Raw genomic sequence first — 21,067 nt, forward strand, 5'->3', positions numbered from 1 at the left:
TAAATTGCATCATTTGCATGCCAAGAAGCTTCTTTGTAACAGCTATTATTACGTGGAAAAATTGTTCACTTCTGGACCAGTTAGTTCTGACATAACAGGATTTTTCCTAGAAAATGTTAGTGTTAACGCTCATAAGTCAATTGCTCATAAGTCAATTGCTCATAAGTCAATTGTTCTGACATAACAGTTAGTTCATCCAAAATCGCACGCTCAATTGCTCATAAGTCAATTGTCTCCGTGTACTCTGTCCCTACTCCTAGCTACGATAATTTTCCAAACATTTTCTGCAACTTCGTTACTATATATTGCTAGCCTTCTAATAAAGGGATCGCAGAACTTTCTCTATTTAGATTCTCACTGCCTCAATAACTTTAAAGCTCGGCAATATGAATCCAAAGTTTTATAATGCAGTTAAGTCCAATGACATAACCACATTTTTGAGCCTAGTTAAAGAGAATGGAGAAATTCTCCATCAGATAACAGCTGATTCCTTGAGCACTCCATTACACCTTGCTTCTAGGTACGGTTGCACTGAAATAGTGTCTGAAATAGTTAGATTGTGCCCTGACATGGTTTCTGCTGAGAATAAAAACCTGGAGACCCCAATTCACGAGGCTTGCAGACAAGAGAATGTTGGGGTCTTAAAGTTGCTGCTAGATGCCAATTCCACAGCTATCTGTAAGCTTAATCAGAATGGCAAAAGCGCTTGTTTTCTAGCTTGCAGACATGGAAATCTTGACATGTTGAATCTCCTGCTCAATCTATCTGAGATGGGGGGGCCAGAGGCCACAGGGTTTGATCAATCTTGTATCCATATTGCTGCATCAAGAGGGCACACAGGTAGGCATAAAATGGTTTTCTCCATTAAGTTTGCATTTTTTTTTTTAACTTTTACTTATTTTTGTTGGAAAGTCCCCTGTCGACTGATTCAATTGCTACAATGTGGTTTATATGCTTGTTGGACAACCTTACTAATTCTTAATTGATTTTAAAGTGAGAACTAACAATTTTAAATAGTTCATCTAAGAAATTTTAAATTTCTGTGCAGATGTTGTTAGAGAATTGTTGAATAAGTGGTCAGAGCTTACTCAAGTGATTGATGATAATGGGAACTCGCCATTGCATCATGCTTGTAATGGAGGACACAGAGAGATTGCATGGATCCTACTAAGACGTGATCCAAATCTTGTTTTACAATACAACAACAATGGCTATACACCATTGCACCTGGCAGTAATGAAAGGGAAAGTCTCAGTCCTTCAAGATTTTGTGTCAAGCATTGCTACATCACTTAACCATCTCACTAGAGAGGAAGAGACAGTATTCCATTTGGCTGTGAGATACGGATTGTGTGATGCTTTGGAATTCTTGGTACATGTCTCCAATGGGACCAATCTATTGCATTTTCAAGATCGTTATGGCAACACTGTCTTACACCTTGCGGTTCTAGGCGGGCGCTATAAGGTGAGTAATTATTATCACATTTAGATCTATTGATGTAAGTATGTCACCTAAAATCAATGTAGTATGGCTTTAGTACTGTCCCTCTTTCAATATCATTTGATTGTTGATATTTAGATGAAATATTGCTGGGATTTCAATCCTTAAATTGAGCTTACATCAATTAATATACACCAATGGGTTCTATTTAACAATTATTGTAAGTCCTAGCCAATCAATATTTATGGCATATTGATTTGGAATGTGAATCCATATGTCTGTAGTTGTGCTTATAGTTTTATTTATGATAATTAGATGGCAGAGTTCTTGATCAACAAGACAAAGGTGGATGTTAATGCTCGGAACTGTGAAGGGGTCACAGCACTTGACATCCTTGACCAGGCTAAGGACAGTGCAGAAAATAGGCAATTACAAGCCACACTTATCAGAGCTGGTGGTAGAAGAAGCATCCAATCTTCGCCTTTTTCACGGGAAACAGACAAGACCAATTCTGTGTCTCCTGTAGCATCTAGCCTTTCAATGTCATGGAGGTATACAACTAATCCAGTGGAATTGCCAAATCAAAATGAAATGGTTGCTTATGATTGTACAAGTCCACCACAACTTGGCAGAAGCACCAACTCTAGATCACCTTCCCAGCCTCAAGTGAGTGAGAGAATTGAGGATACAACCTATAAATCATATTACTGCTCCCCAAGAAATTTAGGGAAACACAAGCAACAGAATAAAACAAAAGCTGAAAATCTAAATCAACTTTACTATACTCAGAGCCGGAGGAATAAGCACTATGAGATGCATAAAGAGGCAATACTGAATGCCAGGAACACCATTACAATAGTTGCTGTTTTGATTGCTACTGTGACTTTTGCTGCTGGCATTAATCCCCCTGGTGGTGTGTACCAAGAAGGACCAATGAGAGGCAAGTCAATGGTGGGCAAAACAACAGCCTTCAAGGTCTTTGCAATAAGCAACAACATAGCACTATTCACCTCTCTATCCATAGTCATTGTGCTTGTTAGTATCATTCCATTCAGAAGAAAGCCACAGATAAGACTATTGACAATCACTCACAAGGTCATGTGGGTGGCTGTGGCATTTATGGCAACTGGCTATGTTGCAGGCACATGGGTGATCTTGCCACATAGTCCAGAGATGCAATGGCTATCCGTTGTGCTACTAGCAGTAGGTGGGGGCTCTCTGGGCACAATCTTCATTGGTCTCAGTGTGATGCTGGTTGACCACTGGCTCAGAAAATCAAGGTGGAAAAAGACTATGAAGGAAAGTGTGGATGTAGCTGCAGACTACCAAAAGGAAAGTGAAAATTCAGATTTTGAGAGCTCTTATTTACAGGGTTACCATTCATACTGATTAGTTTGGCTCTCGTGCATTCTACCACTTGTACCATAATAATGTTAATGATGTATATCCATAATTTTTTTTAAAACTATTTCACAAGCCAGAACCAGACAGAACAAAATCTAAAACTGAAATGAGGGTAAGAGTATTGGAGAATGATAAGCAGTATCAAATAACTTAATGAATGTTAACCCAAATAATTTTGCTAGTCAAAGTTATATTCTTTCTCTTTGAGCATTGCTAAAAAAAACACTAACAACATTTCAAATCCAAATTAAAATAAATTATTAGGTTAATTAAGTTTTTAGTCCCTAATTTTTTTTAAATTCAATTTTTAGTTTCTAAATAAAAATTTGACGGTCAAGTCCCTCAATTTTTTTCATTAAGGTTTTTAATTTTTAAATTTTTAAAAATTCTCATTAAATAAATAAAAATAATGAATTTAAATTTTTATTTAAAGATTAAAAATTATAATTTCTAAAAGTTTAGAGACCTTCAGTCAAACAAAAATTTATGAACTAAAAATATTAACAAAAAAAAAATTTAAAAACTTTAATTAATCAAACTTTTATTTAGGAAGTAAAAATCGAATTTCAAAAAGTTTAGTTACTACATGTTTAGTAACCCTCAATTCTAATACAATAGTATAAAAAATTGAATTCAAGATTATTTATTGTAATGTCTATATTATCACCCCTATCCGTAGTTCCTGCACATTTTACTTCGGCTTCTCTAGGTACCTTACGATTAGTCAATTCAATGACGATGCACTCCTTTTGGACATGCTTAGAATTGATTAATCTTTCCCTTAGCAAATCCAGTGAAATTGAATCTTAATACCAGTAAATTCAATAACTTACTATACTCATCCATAATTTGTTTTCATTTTTATAAATGTATAAACTTTCATTTTTATCCTTTCAACTTCCTTTGCGCCACACTTTCACAAAAATATTTTCAACAAATTTAAGTTGTTGATTCAACATTTTTTTAAAATAACCAAAAATGTATTCACGTCATCATAACTCTAATAAAAAAAATATTAACTTTACAGGTGAAATTTATTTATATTTATGAAAATACTATATGTTAAAATAGAAATTCTCAAAATAACAGTTGAACTAATAGAATTCAATGTTTATAAAAATTTATTAAGTGAAATAAATTATGCACGGCCTGTAATTTTTTCCTAGTCTCATCAAAATCATTTACTAAATATTTTTTTCTAGCAGATTCTGGAGCATGAATTACGTACTTTGAATGTTGAATTATATATACCTCGTGGAGTGGAAAATCCTGCGATTAGATGTAGAAAAGGAACGCTCAATAAATTAAAAGAATTATATATGTTTTTGGCTCTAGTTTTAATTTTGCTTTTCCTAGTCAGCATAATTGACTGTTAAATATATTTTTGTCAACCCCTACGACGGTATTTAATTCCCACAGATAAAAAATATATTTTTGTCAGATTCTAGAGCGTGAATAGTAGTAATTCACACTTTGAATGTTGAATTATTTAGAGTTGCATCGCATATTCCTCACGGAGAGTAAATGGTCTTATATAATCAGATCGCGCAGTAAAGTAATACAAATGCTTCAATCCAAAAGCAAAAGGTTTTTACACGAGAAAAAGTCAATCCATGTCCATAAATACAATATAAAAAACAACAACAACAATGATATTAATTAAAGTGACCAGAAGAGGGAAAAAAATTGAAAGTTGGAATGGTAAGGCCTAATTAACCTAAACAACTGAGATTCCAGAAGCAATAAACAAAAGAAAAACAATTAACTAGTTGTCCATTGTAACCTGAACAACACATTCAAAATGCCAACAGCATGACACTAACAAATGTGACGAAAAGAGACATAAAAATAGTAGTAAGCAGCACTGAGGCTGATGAAGCCTCTAAGGTTTGATCATCAGAAGGTGGAGGAGCCATTGGTGGAAACCCTTCAGGTGGAAGGGAAGGTGAAAGGGAAATGGGTGGTGGAGATTTAAGGATAGAATGTGGATGCATCACATCCACAAGTATTTTTTGGCCATTCTTGCAGTGATCATCGGTTCCACTGATGAAGTAGAAGTTCCCTGGCCTATCAAGATTAAAAGTGCTATTCCCATTGTCAAAGGCAGTGATGGGGTTACTTGCGTCACAATTCATGTAATCCAATTTCTCCACACTTAGAACTGAGTCATTCTGGTACTCAAAAACTGCATAAAAAAACATTATTTGACCCATCTTTTTTCCCATCTATTAAGAGATACACATCTTTTTCACAGTTACATTTACATATATTAATAATTCAAAACTAGTTCACTTATAATTTATTTTGGTGTTGGAAAAATCATCCATGTGTTAAATGTCACACAAGAAATGCGACTAAAGAATGCATGATGTAATTTGAACGTAAGCAAACTGGCATAATAAAAATCACACAATGCATCTTCAAGTGAATATAAGGCATGCATGTGACTTGATATGATACAAGAAGCTTACCAAGAGCATCACCAACTTGAAATCTGTTCCTTTCAGCCCATTGGATATAAAATTGATCAGTATTGTTGTTGCCTGCAGGTTCATGCCAACCGAAGCCACCACCAACTTTGAATTGCACGGAAGCTTCAACAACACAAGTATTGGTGGCAGCCATGAAAATGATCACACAAGTACAAAGGACGAACAAACGGGATGCCATGGTTAATTGTTGTCTAATTCTTTTTCTCCCAACAATGTATGTATAGAAGCAATAAATGGCGGCAACCCAACGCCAATAGTAGGGAGTGTATATATAGAGCACATGAAATATTGAGGGAGAAAATAAGGTTTAGTGGGCAGTTTTTTTCATAACGTGGGGCAACGTAGTGGCGGTTACAAGTTTATATAGCTGATTTTAGAATAAGGCCGAGAGGGAGGTAACATGATCACTTAAGGAGACCAATTGGGACAGTTGCAAGTTACTCTCATTTTGAAATTAAATTGGAACTTCTTTTTACCTGGCTATTTTCGGGTGATAAACATGGTATCCTTTAACACAAGTGCGAAGCCATATTTGTTTGTCAAGCACTGATAACAACCTCATTCCGTAAAAAAAAAAAAAAACCTCATACTTTCGTATAAATCACTCTAATAGATCATTAATTATACAACTCGAGCATTTCAATATAACAATTATTTTTTCTGTACTGATTTATCATGTCATAACCAAAACCTTATTCCATTCTGTTTACGATATATAAATAAATTTAAATAGGAAGAAATCGCACCAAGGATTTTTTTTTTTTTCAAGAAAACCAAGGATGTGGTTTGGTAGTTACTTTTATTGCTAGTTCATTATGATGACACTAAAGGCGTAATCAGAAGTCCAGAGAGATTAGGGTGAACAGAAATAAGAGGCACTTAAACAATAGTTTAGGAATGTCTACACTTGGCTTTAATTCAGGCTTTACACCGAAACGTAGGAAAACAAGGTTTACATGTCCCCCTCACGAGCTAGCAAAGGCTACCTAGCTTAGACCCGACACAATTATGTCCATACTCCGTAGAGTTGTGGTAAAGAATATAATACAGGAACAAGGTACATGAAATCAGCATATAGTATAAATATTCTCCAAAATTGATGGGGCATTTGCCCCTGCAATTTGTTATGCGTGGCTACTCAAACTCGTTTCCTTTCCACTACCGATCAATTTTTGGAATTCTCTACACTTAGCAACTCGTATGTCAAGTATGCTGGGAGGCATTGGTTTTAGGGAGCCGTGCAACTCTACTAGATGGAAGAACTCTTGTTTGGTTAAGCTTTTCTTCTCAACAAGCTCATTCACCAAAGCATCCATCAGCGTTCTATTTTGCTCCAGGATCTGATGTGCAAAACAAAGTTGTGACAATTAAGTGTTATGCAAAATGGGATTGAGACTTTTTTACTAAATCAAGAGAAGCATAAAGTTCTTTAATCCTTCTTTCCATCGTAACATACCTCTTTTGCACGTTCATAACACGAGTTGACAATCTGCATGGCTTCCGAATCAATTTCCTGACAATGAAATATAATGTAGTCGTAAGTTGGCCAAATGTTATCATTGCCAAAGATAAGGGCAAGTTATTCTGCTTCTCCACTCGTATTGGTCTACATTCCTCACACTCTTTTATTCGAGATACATTACAAGGAATTCTTGTTTCAACTTACAATAAGAAACTTCACGAGAAAACAAAGCTTGAGACAGAATTCATACATTAATTCGGTCTGACACCCAGAAATTGGACATTCCATGATACTTCTCAGAAAGCCCACCAAGAACAAATGTCCTTGCTGCAGACCTAGCATTGTCTGCAGTTTCAGCCCATATCGTACTCAACTGAAAGATTGCAAATTAAGTTAAAATATTTCTGCATGTCCAAAACTGTATCCATAATCTGACAGAAGCAAATAAAAAGGACGCACAAACTAAACATTTGACATAGATAACTTGTGCACACAATAGTACTGATATAGAAACTGTAATTTACAATGGAACAAGAAATAATCAATAAATCATAATAAACAAAATCAATAAAGAACTTATAAAAAAGCCATTTCTCATTCTCTCTGGCGATATAGAAAATCGGAAGTCCATATATTGCTTTTTATTTTCCTTCTGATCTCTCTAGCAGATTTTATGGACACGTGTTTGTAATCCCACTCATAGAAATCCAAAATGTCCCTAGAAAAATCATATTCATGCCAATCATTTAGGCTAGTTAGTTAACAAATATCTTTAAACGTGTGTGCACAATGTTAGGAACAAATTTTGTTCATTGCATTATTTGTTTGTCCTGCTACTGTGTTTACATTTAGCTTTACAATTACAAAAATAGAGTGAGGAAGTTTGTAGAAACTAGAAAGCATGGAAAACTATTCTATTACCTGACCACTCCCAAACCAAAGTTCATCAGCTGCACGGGGAGCTAGTTGAACAGTAATATGATCAAGAAGGGATTGTCGTCTGCACAACATTAGCAGTTTAAAATTAAGAGGAAAATAATATGGGAGGCACTAAAAACAGTTTTGTAATGCAATTGGATCCAGCACAATTAATTTAAATCAAATGCATAAATGCAGGCAGCATATAGCCCATGCAAACATTATCATCGATTGATGCCAGTAATAAACAGACAGCATTTCATTTGGAGAGCATTCTCCAATAGCTATATTTTTTAAGTTGTAAAGGTTTAATTGAAGAATCCATACGTGAGCATTCCTTGATTAAATTTGACTGAATCCATCTTCACCCGAACATAACCCAATTCCCTACCAGCTCTAGGAGCAATCGTGACCTACAACAAAGCAACAAAAAGCTAAAAGTCAGATAACGAATATTCATAGAACAAACTAAAGAGAAAATTTTATTTTAATGTGAATAAACCCAATAACAAGTAGATTTCAAAAAGAAATAGAGCAAAAACCAAACTCTGAAGGTCAACTTCCTGAATTGCATGAATTTTAATGTCTACTCTAGAGCATTGAGGATGCATACAGATAACCAGACAAGAGGACAACCTTGAATTTTGTAATCCATTATTCTTAGATCAGCTATGTTCCATTCAATATAACAGTCAATTTATGTTTTGGCTACATATTCTTTACAGTATTGCATTTATGATGTTATATAGCCAGCTTCAAATATCATCCATATGTACCACATTATATGACTCAAACACAAAAGGCATGCCACAATATTAATTTACAGAAATAGGAATAGAAAAGGCAGGAAAGACAATTATTTTTAAGATGTAGTGAAAGAAGAATCTTATTTGCTTCCTTTTCACCTCAACTCGGTTTCTTTCAAATTGACTTCAAGCTTAGTTATATTTTGTATTTTGGCTAATTTTTTGCATCTAATATGCTCAGAAATAATCAGCAAGAAATATTGCAAGCAGATGGGATTTGCAAATGACAACATTCGCAAGAACTATTCAAGAGAAAAGTATTTTTAGGGTATTCTACAAATAATACAATTCAATTCTAACACATTTCCTCGTTTCAGACATGAGAGAATATTGCCAACCAAAAAACAAAATGGATAATGTAAAGCCCATACAAACTCTATATTTTTAAGATCAGGAAAGTTCACAGCCACAACAGCCATTGCAGCTTCATTTATAGCTACTTGTTTCCATGTCTCACTGCTTCTTTCCTTTCTATCTAGCATTCCTCGTTCTTCCATTTGTGCAGCTTGCAATAAGTCATCAGTAGTAATCTGCAATAGTGAAAAGAAGAAATAAAGAACTGCCAGCTACTAGGTTACTGCAACTAGTAAATCCTTTTCTTATTACATCCTCATTTGATCTCTATCCCCTTTTTGTACATCCTTTAAGGGACTTCTTATTGTGGAGACTGGAGACACAGAAATTGTTCTCATGCATTAAGAGTTACAAAGTATAATGAATATATTATTCAATGAAGCATGTTTTTATAGTCAGATAAATACTTTTATTTGCATGCTTGATTTTGGAAAATGTTAAGGAGATTGAACGTGTAATGTCATACAAGATGTAGCAAAGAATATATCAATTTCCTATAAGGAAATACCTGAACAATAACTGTCTGGCAATATTGTATATGCTATTACCTCAGTCCTTGAATCACGCATCATATTAATGGCAGCAACCTCAATTATGTTGGCTAGCTCTGCACCAACCATTCCATCAGTCATACTAGCAACAGCCATGTAATCCACGTCTTCAGCCATTGGCTTTTTACGAGCATGGACCTATGACACCAGGGGGAGATTGAGTGGGCCAACTACTTAATGTGTCATTAGTAACAAATCAACAACTATTAATTCAGTAAAAGAATAACCAAATCCTAAATGCTACATGCAGGTGAAATATCAGAGAAGCTGCTACCTTTAGAATTTCTATGCGGCCAATAAGGCCAGGCTTGGGGATATATATTTTCCGATCAAACCTGCCAGGCCTCACAAGTGCTGGATCCAGAATGTCTGGTCGGTTTGTGGATGCAATAGTGATCACCTCTCCCCTCCCTTCAAACCCATCTAAGCACACCAGGAGCTGGAGCATTCAGTCAATAGGAAACATCAACCAATATATACACAAAAGTTTACTTAAGAAATGCAGTTGGGAAGTTCAGCACTGCCAGCTTAACCTGATTAAGAGTAGCATCACGTTCCTGTCCACCTGAACCTTTAATCAAGCCACGTTCCCTTCCAACAGCATCCAGCTCATCAATGAACACAACAGATGGGGCCTGAAAAATATAATACAAAAATAGTGGCCGATTAGAAGCAAACACTGACAGAAGCTGGAGAAATAGGTAAATTTCAAGAGATGACAACAAAATGCAGTAATAAAAAAGAAAGGATTCCAATCACCTTGAAACAAATATAATGAGGAATAACAGGATGTGCCAAGTTTACATACTAATTGACAAGATAAATTATTTTAGTGGAAATCAGTTGCAAAAACCAAACTCTTATAATTTGACTTTAAACAAATAAGAAAAATTGTGAGAGCACAGTGGAAAAGCTAAAAAATATCACATACATTTTCCCGGGCTTCTTGGTAAAGTGCTCGGACACGAGAAGCCCCTACACCGACATATATTTCCACAAACTGTGAAGCGGAAATAGAGAAGAAATTAACCCCTGCCTCACCAGCCACTGCCTTTGCCAGCAATGTCTTTCCCACTCCAGGGGGGCCACAAAGAAGTATGCCACCTAGTGAAGTGACCAATTTATATTTCAACCTTCAGTAAGTCAAGTGTAAAGCACTGCAAAATCAAATGTTTCCTGAAAACTGTCCTTTAAAATTTGGTAAGTTTTAAGTTTTCCTGAAGGCTAAGTTAGTTCATTCAAATTATTCTGTTAAAAGTTAATTATAGTTGAGCTAAATGAGACCTGGTATTTTCACTCCCCTCCTTCGGTACATCTCTCCATGAGTAAAGAACTTGACAATCTCCTCAAGTTCAAGCCGAATTTTACCCAGCCCGGCAACATCACTAAACTTCACATCCACGCCTCTCTCTAGATACTGAGGAAGCCTCTTGTTCTGTGCTCTCCTTACACGCGCTCCGGATTTCATAAATTGCTTTGCCATTTTCAAATAAGCATTCTCCTCTCCTTTCCCCTGCTCACCCTCCTCATCATCACCTTCAATTCCCTCCATCTCCCTCTCCAACTCCCTCATCTTCCTCCTCTCCTCGGCCTCGGCCCTCTCAATCTTAAGCCTGTCCTCATAGTCCTTCTTCTGCTTCCTATAACTAAGCACCACAGTCCTGTAAAAAATGTAGAAGAAAAGCACCCCAAGTGCATTGGCCACATTGCTATTATTTGCCAAATCAGACCAGAAATACGCCATTTTCTTGTTTCGGTCACTGGCCTGGCGCAACGATTCCTTATACTTCCTCTTCCTGATCTCCCTCTTCCTCCTCTTCCCCTCCTCCTTCTTCTGAGCCTTCATGTTCCTGTCCATGGTCTCCCTCTCTTCCCTCGACTTCCTCAGCTCCTCTTCCTTCTCCCTCTGCAACTGCATCCTCATTTCCCTAAACTCCGCGGCCTTCTTGGACTCCTTCTTGGGCTTTGTTTGCCTCTCTTCGAAAACGTAAGCAATGAATTTCTGCACAAAAGGGGGCACCCAAATGTTTGCCAACAGAGAGGTAGGCAACTCTGGACTCTTAATGGGTGGCGTGTATGCATTCACACACACTGAATCAATTTTCAACTCATCCCATGAATCCCAAAACTTGCTATGGCTCTCAAGCGAGGGCAACACTGTCCTCAGCACTCTCGAATCATCCAAAACTACAAGAACTGCTTCGCCGCGTTGCCTCAATTTCGCGGAATTAGGTTTAATTACGTGCTTCAGCTTCCCGCTCTTCTTGAGTTCGATGATTTCGCTGTAGGGGAGGCGATCGGAGACCACGGGAAGGCCACTTGTCCATGTTTTCAGCTCCTCCGGCGAGAGACCTTCGGGCTTTTTCGCGGATTGTTTTTTCGGTGACCGTTTCTTTACCTTAGTGGTGGCAGCGGCGGCAGGTTTGGGGAGGGAGGCGGAGATGACGGTGAGGGTGACGGAGAGTTTGAGAAAGTCGATGCGGTTGTCATTTGGGACTTTGTCGTCTTCGTCGGGATTTGGGGTTTGAATTCGCGAGAAAATGGAAGGGTGATAACGAGGTTTTGGAAGCCTTTTGGATTTGGGGTTTAAGGAAAAAGAGGAAGGAGGAAAACGAAGGAAGCAATGTGAAGCCATGGAATGTTGAGTGTTGTTACATTCTCATTCTCAGATATGAGTTTGTTGGTGCAGCCATTGCTGATGGATGAAGAAGCTTAGAGGAGCCCAGGTTATGAAACTTCTTCGTTTTTGGATAAGTAGTTCGTTTTGTTTTTTTTAAGTCATAATTAATTTGTCAAAAAAAATGTGATAATTAATAAAAAAAATTACACATTACTATTAAAATAATACTAGTAATTATTATTATTAAACTAATAAATTTATGGCTTACTTAGACAATAATTAATTAACTTCTTAAAAATTAGGATACAGAAAGCATGCAACATTTTCACATGGCAAGAAAAAAAAAAACACAACATTTGAATAATATATTCATAAAATAATCTTCACAATTAGAGAGGCGTTAAACGTGTTTGCTTCACCAGATGAAGCTTAAGTAAAATTAGCAACTGCAGGGTGGTGCTATGGATCGTTCTAATTTCTATCTCATATGTTTATTGAATTTTTAATTATAAAATACAAAATCAAGGGTTCAGATTTCATGAAATTGAAAAAGCAACTGCAGGGATTAGTTTGAAGGAAATAGCTCATTAGAATGGTAAAGTTGGTAGTTTGACAATCCCGTATTCCCATTCTTTCTGCAAGTAGGGACTTTTTCTGCTTGCGTCACGATTAATTTGCCTAACCAAAGCCTTATCGCGTTACACGAGATCAGCTGTATAAATTACACGACATCAACATGATGTTATATATATTATGTTCTCATTTCTCAAAATAACAAGTACTGTTCTATAGTATAGCCATCCATAATAAGATTGGTATGTTAAAATGCCATAAATTCTGACAATTGAGATCCATAGTTTAAACATTCCAACTCAATTAAATGAACAAGACATGCCGAACACTTCAAAAGTATGAATAATCGAGAGAATAAAATCATTGCTTACAACAAACAGAACAATATTAGTTTGATTCAGCAGAACAGCTAATTTAGACTCCAAACATCAAGTCCATGATCTTGGACACCAATGATTTTGTTGGGGAAGCAATGGTTCCTCCAGTCTGCCGTGCAGTTGAGTTGCCATTCTGCAGATAATAAGGGCGAGAAGGAGCTTTCAATGAGCTCACTTCTGAGTTTCTGGCAGAGGGTAGAGGTAAGGGCATAAATCCCTGATTCTTAAGCCTTTCATTTAAAGCTTGACGTTGCATGGGATCCAACAGTTTCACACCAACAATTAGCACTCCATTGATTTGCATTCCATTCTTGTTGAGAGCTTTATGTGCATCAGATCGATTCTGTATCAGCAATAAATTTGTCAAGTGATGTAACAGGCAGACAACAAGTTGGTTGCCAAACAATAAAAAAATAACTTTCAACAAGAGTATTGCAAGGTTTAAAAAAACGGAATTATGTCCTGATACAAAATGTAACTCTTGCTTTATAAATAAAATTAATCAATATATTCAAGCAAGCAAAAGATTGCTAACCTGATACAAAATGTGCATCCAGTTAGCATCTCTAGGACCAGGAACATGTTTCAAAATTTCACCGCATTTTTCAAATTCCCTTAAAACCATGTTAGTATCACCTGGGGAAAATCTGCACAGAAAGAACATTGTTAGAAGGATGTATATTGGTATATAAATAATACAATGTTTAACTCTATAATATCCCTATGATTTGAGAAAATGTTCTTTTGTCACAGATTTGTTTATCAAACAGTGAAAACACAAAATGTCATTTGGCTCGCCCTCATGTCACATCTCAAAAATAGCCACAAAAGAATCTACAGGTCTCAAAAAAATATTTAAGAGCATACTCTCCAAGCTTTAAGAAAATACATTAAGACTTAAAGCTTAAAACAATAAACAATCTAAAAATTGAAGATCATAGAAGTGAAGAAAAAGGGATGTTTAAAAATAAAGCATCAAGGTCAACTATCACCGAAAAAAGGTCTTAGAATGAGTACAGACAAGTAAAATATGTGACGTGTATCCCACCCCCACCTCTCCAAAAATTTCAAATAAAAAAAAAATTATAAGTCTATGCATTGCCTTGCCAACAATGTCACGTGTCAAACTCTTATGAGTTGTTTTTAAACCAAAAAATCCACACCTCTCTTCACATCAAAACACAGTTCGTGTACTTCTATGAAATTGCCACAAACACTCTTAATTCTTTAGGTATTGTTGACATAATCAGGAATCTCACAAACTCATAATTTTTTATCTCCCAAGGAACTAACTGAAAATAACATACTAATAGGAATTTTTTCTATTACACAAAATTGGGAATCTAACCCAGAAATTACAGAAACAGAAATGGAAAATAACAATCACTAGGATAGCTCTTTGTGGTGCTAACCTCCTCACTGCCTAAAGGCCCCAATTCCTCCTTTTGTCTACCCTCCCCCTCTCTCCTTGTAATAATTTTCACTAACAAAATTCGCACCTTCCTCAGTCCTCTCTGCCACATTGGTATGCCCATGTGAATTTTCCCTTCATCCACCACCATACTGTCCACGTGGTCATCTGGTGCCTAATGGCCATTACTCCTATATGCCTATCACATACACACGTGGCAATTCATTTGCAGCCTTTCAGAGAGTTATCAATAGTTTTCCACAAGATATCCATAAATAAAACTTTCTAGATGCAGTAGTTTAACCCTCATTGAGAAAGATTATACCAACAAACTTTGCTGGTAACTCTCTTGGCTATCACAGGATTTTTCATTTTATCACTAACAACTCTGAGAACAACGAGAATAAGAAGCCTCTCCTAAAATCAAGTCCTATATTGGAAGACAGAACAGTGATAAAGTTAATAAACTAATAACCAGTGAAATATTACAAATTTGCATAGTAGACACTTTTTCCCCTACTAATAAGCACAAGATAAATTTAGTCAGAAATAACCGTACATTGTTCTTACTTCTTACATTGCCCCATGGTCTTTCCATTTGGAATAAGCTCTAGTTATGCTTTAGGAAACATGGATTTGGTCACAAGTGTTTTGAGAACTTCTCTTGATTTTTTAGGACTAAGGAAGCAAAAACCTATGCTGATATTATATTCACACTTTTCTAGGTATGATTGTAGTAAAATGTGTAGAATTCAAAGGACAACTGTTTATAATTAGATTAGATTTATAATGGAATTCATTACATGTATTACTCAACAATAGACAAACATAAATGCTAAAGCAGAGTTAAGACATACCCGTACACAGTTACCCATTCTTCCTCATTGAGATTCCCTGCTGGCAAAGAATTTCTTTGAACCTCAGGCCTTGCCACTTCCAGCGGTGGAGGAAGAGTTATCAGAGCACCAGGCTGAACCACACCCTCAACTGGCGAACTTCTTCCCCTCTCATCTTGTTCCCCACCACTCTTTGCAGTTGTAGGTGACCACCAACTCAAACCTGGCGAGCCCTGTTGGTTTTGTTGTACCCCTCTCAAAGCATAAGATGTGCTGGCCTCAGATTTGCTTTTCACTGGAGTAGAAAACTCCTTATTTGAAGTTTGGATGGGAGTTCTAGTGTCTGACTTAGTCTCAGGGGATATTTGATAATCTAGTATGCCTGATTCAGGAGAAAAGTCTGATCTGTCTTCCAAGGTGAAAACAGGAGGCGGAGGAAGGTCTGAACTACCAAAGTTCTCACGCCATAGTGAAGATACTGCAGCTGCCTGACTGGGACTCGAAAATTTTCCTCTACGGGCAGAAACAGGTGAAGCCAAATCCTGGAAAAATAAAGACTGCCTACTGGATCTTGGAGTTCTTTGCACTGTGGTGCTCATGTTATTTATTTAAGGGAACAGAATTAATACCTGCAAACAAGCCGACAGAATGGATGCATGAAAACCAAATTGACTGAAAGAGGTGAGCTAAGACTAAGAGTTGGTTCCTCAGTATTGACTATTGAGCAATGAGGAGATTTAATTTAACACAGAGCTAAACTCAAAAAGATTACAAAGTACTTCCTAGGTAGAATATTGGCACATTTCAGAACCTACAAAAATTATCTACTCATTCAATTATTTTCATTTTCCCCAGCAACTTAAACCAAACAAAAAAAAGTAAAAAAAAAAAAAAAAAAGGATTGACATTCCAACGTATTCGTGATTTATTGAGCATGTGCACATAATATCAACCATTAATTTTCTCATCAACTACTGAGATTACTTAATGTACCTCAGAGGAGCCTAATCCACGAAAATGAATAGGCAATCAGCAAATTGTATAAGTAATTCGTAAAAAAAAACACATTTTAAAAAATTATGAAATACGTATATAAACAGCCATTTTGCAAATTAAGATGTAGAAACAGTGAAAAATTAGAGAATTGAATTGAATATATGCCACCACCCCAGGCAAAAAAAATCGAGGACGAAGAACGTGGCTATGAACTAGGTGGAGCCGTGATTTGGGCATCTAGAAGCAACCGCAATAATACTTGAAACTACATCAAACATAAATAAATAAACAGATAAATCGTTTCCTTTATGACGCATTTTCTCATTCGCGTCAAAACAAAAAGGGTTCTGAATTCCTCCTTGGGAAGCTGAAATTCAAACGGTATAGACTGTGCACAAGAAAACGAGAAACAGAGAAAGAGAGAGAGAGTACCTAATCCTGAAGGGTGGTATTGAATGTGATCGATTGGAATCACAGATGTTAAGTTGATTGAGACTGAAAATTTTGAGGTTTTAGAGTTTTCCCTCCGAAACCAAAGCGCTGAAGCTCGGCAAAGAGGTCGAAGGGGCAGTGCAATTTAAAAAAATTTCGTTTCAAAACCCTAAATCTCCTTTTCTCTTTTTTATTTTCTCTCGTTATATATTTTTCCTTTTTGACGCGCCGTTTGAATTTCGAACTCGTCAATTTTTTTTAAAATAAACTTAATAGGATTTAATTTAAATTTGAAGCACACATTTTTATAATTTCCACCAATCATTATTTTTTATAATTAAAACTACTAATTTCTATAATATTCTTTTCAAATGTTATCTAATTAGTTGAAAATATAAAATATTTATATTACCGATATATTTAAATTAAATCAAATTTAACATAAGCAAAATTGGAAATATTATAAAATGAGAATGTAAAAGCATCAAGGTCTAGAAATTTGCAGCTCAAAATAGTTAATTAAAATTTTTCCCCCAAAATTATCTCATTTTTCTTTGGTAGTATCTCTTGCCTAGGTACACAGTTAGTCTTGACTGTACTTAATGGCAAAAATGTAATTAAGTCGAATTAACGATAAGTTATTAGAGTTTGACTTATTAAATGTTTGATTAGTTTATTTGTTTAATTGATCAAACTTGAACTTGAACTAAATTGTTTTAAAATAATTCAAATCCAAACTTTACAAGACCGCTGATGTTAATTGCTTATAAGTAATTCATTTATTTAAATTGATGATGAGGATTTTACCTGTAGTTGTTAGGTTTGGTTGTATTTTTTGACATCAAAATATTACTTTCTCTTGAATTTTTCTCCTAATTTTTTTCACACATTTTTTCTCTTATTTTTTTTCATAATGTCATGGATTTTATCTTTTCATCAAATAACTGTTATTTTTGTTAGTTAACGATTTATGTGGCAACATTAACCATTTAACATGTCAATGTTGTTAACTAACATGAGACTTTATTTAATGATGTGACATTGACATAATAACATATAATTAGGAGACAAATTATGCGATATTATGAAAATCCACAGCCATATTCATGGTTCGCATTACTACAATAATATTTAGGAAAGTCAATGAAACATCAACACTTTGCTTGGAGAAAAGAAAGGGTACACTCTTACAACAGCAAAACCCCCATCCATACTAGCATAGAATTGCAAAAAAGTTAAATAATATCCAAAATTTCCTAGGCCACTCACTACACTCTTATGCTTTGGATTTACCCTATGTTTACGTTTGGATGGATCATGCCTCGGTTTATGAAAATGTTTCGCGTATGCACAGATTGTATCCAATGCAATTTTTACTTCCTGCCCTACCCAACCAACTAGGTAAACATTAGTTAACGATATGTTAAGTTGCATATGCACATTTAGTGAAACTTTTGGCTCCAACCGATATTTCAGGAAAAGCCTTGTATTAGGTTACATTTGAAATTTATTTCAATTTCATAGTAGTATTGGATGTTAAGTGGAGAATACTTAATTGGGTTGGTTCTCCCCCCCCATAATCTCTTAATTAAAGGAGGGTTCAACTCAGCTTCTCTGATGTAAAAAAAAAAAAAAATGAAAATATTTAGTAGCACTTTAAGTGCAGTGCCTGAGATTACTGATGAAAGGGTTAAAACTTCAAAGGATGTTCAATTATATGGGTTGTAGTGCACTGCACAGAATTTTGTTCTATCTTTTGCCTATAGCATAGGCCATTTTGTATTTGGTACCTATTATGCCTGTCATATTTGCAAGTCAACTATTGATAATTCTAGTTATTTTATGAGTTGTGAATTATGCATATTTTTGTTCTTTTAACCTCAAGTATAAATTCATTTTGTACCTGGAACCTTAAAAGGAGTTATCACTTGTCCAATATTTGCAAGTCATTTCATTAGTTTGAATAAACTTTAATTGAATTTGGTTGTTGCAGGCATTGTCGGTGTTCACTTTTGCCAACCAGGCAGGGCTTGACATGCTGGAGACTACCTTAGATGCTTTACAAGATATAACATTAGAGAAAATATTTGATGATCATGGTCGAAAGATTATGTGCTCAGAGTTTCTCCAAATTATTCAACATGTATAAGAATTAAATATGCATTGATTCCACTGCCACCAGGCTTGTTATTGGATTGCATTTTGCTTTTAGGCGAGACATGCACATTTTAATTATGTTTTAGCCTCCTGTCCCATGAAATAATTCCTCTTATTTTCTCTTTTTCTTCCTGCATTGGGAATATGCTGAAAGTAGAAATAGCATCATTCTCAAGCTTTTTATTGTGCTTTTAAATGAATTATTTTAATGGAATATTGAAAACAACACGTGGGAATTAAAGGCTGATAGGTAGCTTCTAGAATGGCGCCAACTCAAAATGAACACTGCCTATGCTTCATACGAAATCCTCCAGGCGAGTGGGTTTGCGGGTCGCCCTTTTGGGCCTGCTAATGTTGCTGTTAGTTGATGCCCTGTTCTGCATATTGCTATCATTTTATAAATCAAATATCACATCCCTATTAACAAACATCGTCATTACACTAACAAAACTCCTGACTAAATTTTAAGTGGTATGTTTATTTACATTGAAAAATGTAAAATAATATATATAGATTGAATTACACCGATATAATTTTGACAACTATTATATCATTCTATAATTTTTAACTGAATAATATTTTTTTAAAACTCACATTAAAAGTTCATTTTACATTTTATATAAATTATATATGCAAAATTTTATATTAATCCAAAATTATTTGATATTTTGTTTATATAAATTAAATTTAATATAATATAAATATTTTAAAATATACTAGAATATAGATTATTTTGATTACTTTCTTGTTTGTTATTTAACTTTGATAAAATTTGACATAAATAATCTTAATAATATGTAAATATAATTCAACAGTTGAATAAATAAAAATTATATTTTATATCAAATTATAAAAATAATATAATAATTATTAAAATTATATGTAATTTGATTCCTCCATATTATTTATATATATATATATATATATATATATATGAAAAATGATATGTTTACATCAGGTTTAAGTTTTAACACTTATACCATATCTCATCAATTCATTGAAAATTAAGATTAGTGGTATTTCCCCAACAGAACACACTCTACGCAATAGAAATTTAATTGATGAATATGTCCTTTCTTGTTCCCTGGTGGCTTCTTAATCTTCGAAATCGCTATTCTATTGAAGTTTCATCTCGTTTCTGGATGCGATTTTTCTGCAACTTGACCAAAGTGGAGACCGTTCAAAGAGGGGCCGAACCTTTTCAATTGGATAAGGTAACAAGAACAACAATAATTACAATTACTATGTTTTTCGTGGTGGAGTGTATGGAAAAATAAGCTTTTTTAATTGGGGTGATCATCCATCTATGGCCACGAATGCTGTTGAAAATGGGTGGTCTTGATTTGCTTTCTACAAGACTAGCATCCGTTGTTAGGAGTGTGCCTTTCACTAGGAGCGGGAATGATTTTCGGTGAGAATTACTATATTGTATTCTCTTGGGGATGAGTATGAAATGTTGAGATTATTAGAAAGGTGAGAAGACTAATTAAGTTTTTGGTTCATGGTAACAACGTAGAGAGTGTCAGGGTTACCAATGGCAAGTCACAAACTGTGGTGATGAGGATGAGAAATGAGAGAGCACGTGATCCACTAAACATAAATTTTAATGAATTGATTTTAGAAGTTAGATTAACTTATTTTAACGGATTAGATTTGATGTAAATTTTAACACTTAGACATGGTGTAAACGAATTATATATATATATATATATATATATATATATATATATATATATATATATTACTTTATCATTGTGAGTTTTTTTTTTTTTTTTATGTTTTGGGCCTTGTTAACGAGCACTTTAACTAGTTACGAAATTACAGTGTGATTGTACTATAGCAAGACTAAATGTTACAAGTTTTTAATAAAAAATTACTTTTTTTATTTCTTAACGAATATATATCCTCATTAGGAACTGATTATTAGTGGTCTCCTTAACTTTGTTTAATTACCGAAACTACATTTATGCGTTGTTGCATTTGCATTTAGTATCTGTCATATTTATGTTTGAGGCGCATGGACCAATTCACTACCTTTAATTTACAGCCAGACTCTATCTATCAGACACTGATTGCAACTTTATTTAGTTGATATCTTAATCGAACCGATTTCTATGGCTTTCCTTTCTCCTTTTTAAGCTCCTCGTGAAATAAAATAAGTCAATGTTTGTGGAATAAGGCTCGTGTGACATAACTAGTCTCTTTCCTCCTTCATGTAATTTTTTAACGCAAAAGTAG

General features: G+C 35.0%; 4 protein-coding genes across 4 annotated transcripts; 1 reads left to right on the top strand and 3 right to left on the bottom strand.

Annotated features, from left to right (window-relative positions):
* Positions 1-386: 386 nt before the first annotated feature.
* On the top strand, positions 387-2,861 carry LOC102660055 (ankyrin repeat-containing protein ITN1). The gene is made up of 3 exons (XM_006598228.3): positions 387-840; positions 1,049-1,464; positions 1,756-2,861. The coding sequence occupies exons 1-3, from the start codon at positions 387-389 to the stop codon at positions 2,827-2,829; spliced, it is 1,944 nt and encodes a 647-aa protein (XP_006598291.1). The 3' UTR covers positions 2,830-2,861.
* A 1,638-nt stretch (positions 2,862-4,499) lies between these two features.
* LOC102664880 (early nodulin-like protein 1) lies at positions 4,500-5,532 on the bottom strand. The gene is made up of 2 exons (XM_041009815.1): positions 5,305-5,532; positions 4,500-5,057 (listed from the first exon to the last, which is right to left on the bottom strand). Exons 1-2 carry the CDS (start codon positions 5,512-5,514, stop codon positions 4,641-4,643), a joined length of 627 nt encoding a protein of 208 aa, XP_040865749.1. The 5' UTR covers positions 5,515-5,532; the 3' UTR covers positions 4,500-4,640.
* A 694-nt stretch (positions 5,533-6,226) lies between these two features.
* LOC100787999 (probable inactive ATP-dependent zinc metalloprotease FTSHI 2, chloroplastic) lies at positions 6,227-12,183 on the bottom strand. The gene is made up of 11 exons (XM_003546907.5): positions 10,712-12,183; positions 10,359-10,531; positions 9,961-10,062; positions 9,702-9,866; positions 9,425-9,565; positions 8,894-9,052; positions 8,044-8,129; positions 7,720-7,798; positions 7,049-7,171; positions 6,793-6,849; positions 6,227-6,676 (listed from the first exon to the last, which is right to left on the bottom strand). Exons 1-11 carry the CDS (start codon positions 12,060-12,062, stop codon positions 6,461-6,463), a joined length of 2,652 nt encoding a protein of 883 aa, XP_003546955.1. The 5' UTR covers positions 12,063-12,183; the 3' UTR covers positions 6,227-6,460.
* A 685-nt stretch (positions 12,184-12,868) lies between these two features.
* Positions 12,869-16,886, bottom strand: LOC100783752 (uncharacterized). The gene is made up of 4 exons (NM_001254031.2): positions 16,673-16,886; positions 15,266-15,873; positions 13,533-13,644; positions 12,869-13,340 (listed from the first exon to the last, which is right to left on the bottom strand). The coding sequence occupies exons 2-4, from the start codon at positions 15,841-15,843 to the stop codon at positions 13,035-13,037; spliced, it is 996 nt and encodes a 331-aa protein (NP_001240960.1). The 5' UTR covers positions 15,844-15,873; positions 16,673-16,886; the 3' UTR covers positions 12,869-13,034.
* Between the last annotated feature and the right edge of the window lie 4,181 nt (positions 16,887-21,067).

Source organism: Glycine max, chromosome 15 (assembly GCF_000004515.6).
Source record: "Glycine max cultivar Williams 82 chromosome 15, Glycine_max_v4.0, whole genome shotgun sequence".
In the NCBI taxonomy this organism is placed as follows: Eukaryota; Viridiplantae; Streptophyta; class Magnoliopsida; order Fabales; family Fabaceae; genus Glycine; species Glycine max.

Bases quoted from the DNA above. Each gene is read 5' to 3' on its own strand.
- LOC100783752 (NM_001254031.2), bottom strand. From the start codon at position 15,843: ATGAGCACCACAGTGCAAAGAACTCCAAGATCCAGTAGGCAGTCTTTA. The intron at 13,645-15,265 runs GTATGTCTTAAC...CTTTCTGTGCAG, and splicing joins GAATGGGTAACTGTGTACGG to ATTTTCCCCAGGTGATACTA. The intron at 13,341-13,532 runs GTTAGCAATCTT...TTGCTGATACAG, and splicing joins GGATGCACATTTTGTATCAG to AATCGATCTGATGCACATAA.
- LOC102660055 (XM_006598228.3), top strand. From the start codon at position 387: ATGAATCCAAAGTTTTATAATGCAGTTAAGTCCAATGACATAACCACA. The intron at 841-1,048 runs GTAGGCATAAAA...ATTTCTGTGCAG, and splicing joins TGCATCAAGAGGGCACACAG to ATGTTGTTAGAGAATTGTTG. The intron at 1,465-1,755 runs GTGAGTAATTAT...TATGATAATTAG, and splicing joins TTCTAGGCGGGCGCTATAAG to ATGGCAGAGTTCTTGATCAA.
- LOC100787999 (XM_003546907.5), bottom strand. From the start codon at position 12,062: ATGGCTTCACATTGCTTCCTTCGTTTTCCTCCTTCCTCTTTTTCCTTA. The intron at 7,799-8,043 runs GTATGGATTCTT...AATGTTGTGCAG, and splicing joins TTTAATCAAGGAATGCTCAC to ACGACAATCCCTTCTTGATC. The intron at 6,677-6,792 runs GTATGTTACGAT...TTTGCACATCAG, and splicing joins GTTATGAACGTGCAAAAGAG to ATCCTGGAGCAAAATAGAAC.
- LOC102664880 (XM_041009815.1), bottom strand. From the start codon at position 5,514: ATGGCATCCCGTTTGTTCGTCCTTTGTACTTGTGTGATCATTTTCATG. The intron at 5,058-5,304 runs GTATCATATCAA...ATGGGAAAAAAG, and splicing joins ATGCTCTTGGTAAGCTTCTT to ATGGGTCAAATAATGTTTTT.